The sequence below is a fragment of the Corapipo altera genome, unplaced genomic scaffold (assembly GCF_003945725.1).
Source record: "Corapipo altera isolate COAL_440 unplaced genomic scaffold, ASM394572v1 62263, whole genome shotgun sequence".
Lineage (NCBI taxonomy): Eukaryota > Metazoa > Chordata > Aves > Passeriformes > Pipridae > Corapipo > Corapipo altera.
Genome location: NW_020887497.1, coordinates 1 through 2516, shown reverse-complemented (window position 1 = coordinate 2516; position 2516 = coordinate 1). Strand labels below are relative to the sequence as shown.

The following is a 2516-nucleotide window of genomic DNA, read 5'->3' as shown; positions in this document are numbered from 1 at the left end:
CCCCCCCCCCCCCCCCCCCGTACCCTGGCAGTGGGAGCTGTTGAGCCGTTTGTAGCCCTGGGGGCAGTCGCCCCCGCGCTCCCCCCGCGCCGCCTTCGGGGACCCCGACCCTGCAACACCCCCAGAACCCCCCGTCACCCCCACACTGGGGGGACACGGGGGGGGGGACACATCTGGGTCCCCCCTGGAGCGGGGGGGACCTGTGGGGCCCTGAGGTGGGGGGGGGCCCTTAGGGGGGGTCCTGGATGCCTGGCCCTGCCTGGGGTGGGGGTCCCTGGGGGAGGGTCCTACTGGGGACACGTGAGGAAGGGTTCCCTGGGTCGGGGGTCACCTGGGTTTTCCCAGGATGGTGGGGGGTGTCTCCAATGTCTGGGTGGGGGGAATTCCTGGGTAGGGGAATCTGGGGGTTTGAGGGGCTTGGGGTGGAAGGGGGGGTTCCACTCACCCTGCAGGTGGGGTTGGGGGGTTCAGGGGGTCCACACTCACCCTGCAGGTGGGGGCACTTGTGGCACTTGCTCTGGCCCCAAGCGCTGCCGATGCTGCCACAACAATCCTCGAGCTTGGTGAGCCCCGGGAGGGGGTTGCTGCCGCACTGGGGGGAAAATTGGGGTAGGGAGTTCAACACCCTAAATACCCCTGACACCCCCCCCACCCAAACAGACACTCCCTGCACTCCCAGGGACCCCTGAGGACTCTCAGCAGCAATCTTTGAGCTTGGTGAGCCTGGGGAGTGGGTTACTGCTGCACTGGGCAGGTGTGGGGGGGGTCAGCATCCCCAAATACACCCCTGAAGCCCTAAAAAACCCCCTTGCACAGCCAGACAAGCCCTGAAACCCCAAATCTCCCAGCCCTCCATGCCCACCAGCCCCCCTCAATACCGCCTTGCATCCCCAACAACCCCCTGAACCCCAAATCCCCCCAAGCCCCCCCAGCTCTCCACTCACCGAGTGCTTGGGCAGGGTCTCCTGGAAGCAGCGGCCCAGGGGTTTGTGGGTGTGGGGTCGGGGGGGTGCAGGGGGTTTGCTGCCTGCGGGGGGGCTGGGCAGGGTGCGCCAGGAGCCCCCCACTGCCCCGGGGGGCCCCCTCGGGGGGCTGTGGTTCGATCCGGTGAACCTGCACCGAGGCCTCGGGGGGGTGATGGACCCGCACGTTCACCAGCGGCGGCGGCACCTGCGCTGGGGGCAGCAGCACCTGGGACCCCCAAACCCCGCACCAGCACCCTGGGAGCCCCTAAACCCAGCACTGGCACCCTAGGACCCCTGGCACGGGCACCTGGGACCCCCTGAACCCCCAAACACAGCACTGGCACTCTGGGACCCCCCAGCATGGGCACCCCAGGATCTCCCGGGCCCCAAACCCAGCATCTGCGCTGGGGGCACTGACACCTGGGACCCCCAGCACCCCCTGACAGGCACCTGTATGACCCCCCAGGACCCCTGGTATGGGCACTCCCAGACATGTGACCCCTAGAACTCCCTGCCCCCCAAGATCCCCTCCCACACCCCTGAGCCCCCCCAGCCCCCGGTACCTTCAGATGAGTGGTGCCCGGGCCCCAGGGGCACCACGAAGGTGGCATGGCTGACGTGTCCTCCCCCGTGCCCCCCGCCGTGCCCCCCGCCGTGGGCTGCCCCAGGGGGAGGCTCGGGGGGGGCCGCTGCCCCCCCCCGGGCCATCGGCAATGACCTGGACGGCGTAAACGGCGACCTTGGAGCCCGGGGGGGGCTCGGGAGGGGCATCAGGGGGAGCGGGGGGAGGCGGCGGGGGGGGGCCCCCCCCACGCCCCCCCCGCGGGGACCTGGCAGAAGCGGCCGGTGAAGTTGGGGGGGCACAGACAGTGGGAGCGGGAGCTGCACTGGCCCCCGTTCATGCAGGGCAGGGGACACACCACTGTGGGGGCAGAACAGGGGTCACACAGAGCCCCTCAAATCCACTGAGCCCCCCCGCCCCCCCCCCCCCCCCCCCGCCCCCCAGCCCCCCCCGAGCCCCCCAACCCCCCTGAGCCCCCCCAGACCCCCTCAAGCCTCCCCTAATGCCCCAAGCCCTGAGATCCCCTGAACCCCCCTGAATCCTCCCAAGCCCCTCCCAAAGGCCCCCAGACCCCTCCTGCACCTCCTTTTCCCCTGCAGGGTCCCCCAAAGTCCTTGTCCCACCCTGTCCCTGTGCCATCCTGTCCCCATCCCCATGCCACCACAGCCCCATCCCCAGGGTTCTCATTCCCATCCCTATTTCCATCCCACACTGCCCCTGTCCTGTTCCTGTCCTTGTCCTGAGGCCTATACCCAATCCTGTCCCCACCACTGTCCCACCCCATCCCATCCCTGTCCCCATCCTCATCTCAGTCCTGGTGCTGTCCCATTTCTGTCCCCACTCCTGTGTCATCCTGTCCCCATCCCATCCCTGTCCCCATGTTCACATCCCTGTCCTGGTCTCACTCACCCGCTCGGGAGCTGGACCCAGTCAGCATGTTGGCCATGTCCCCATCCCTGTCCCCATGTCCCCATCCCTGTCCCCCATGT

At 69.0% G+C, this 2516-nt stretch overlaps 1 protein-coding gene across 1 annotated transcript in view; it reads right to left on the bottom strand.

Moving 5' to 3' along the window:
* Positions 1–2473, bottom strand: part of LOC113941637 (latent-transforming growth factor beta-binding protein 3-like) — a gene marked incomplete at its 3' end in the record, with an annotated part of 3943 nt that extends 1470 nt beyond the window's left edge. Inside the window, 8 exon segments of the mRNA XM_027632790.1 lie at positions 24–110; positions 487–592; positions 945–1043; positions 1045–1175; positions 1529–1584; positions 1646–1750; positions 1752–1887; positions 2437–2473. Coding sequence (XP_027488591.1) covers positions 24–110; positions 487–592; positions 945–1043; positions 1045–1175; positions 1529–1584; positions 1646–1750; positions 1752–1887; positions 2437–2473 — 757 coding nt within the window.
* Positions 2474–2516: the final 43 nt, after the last annotated feature.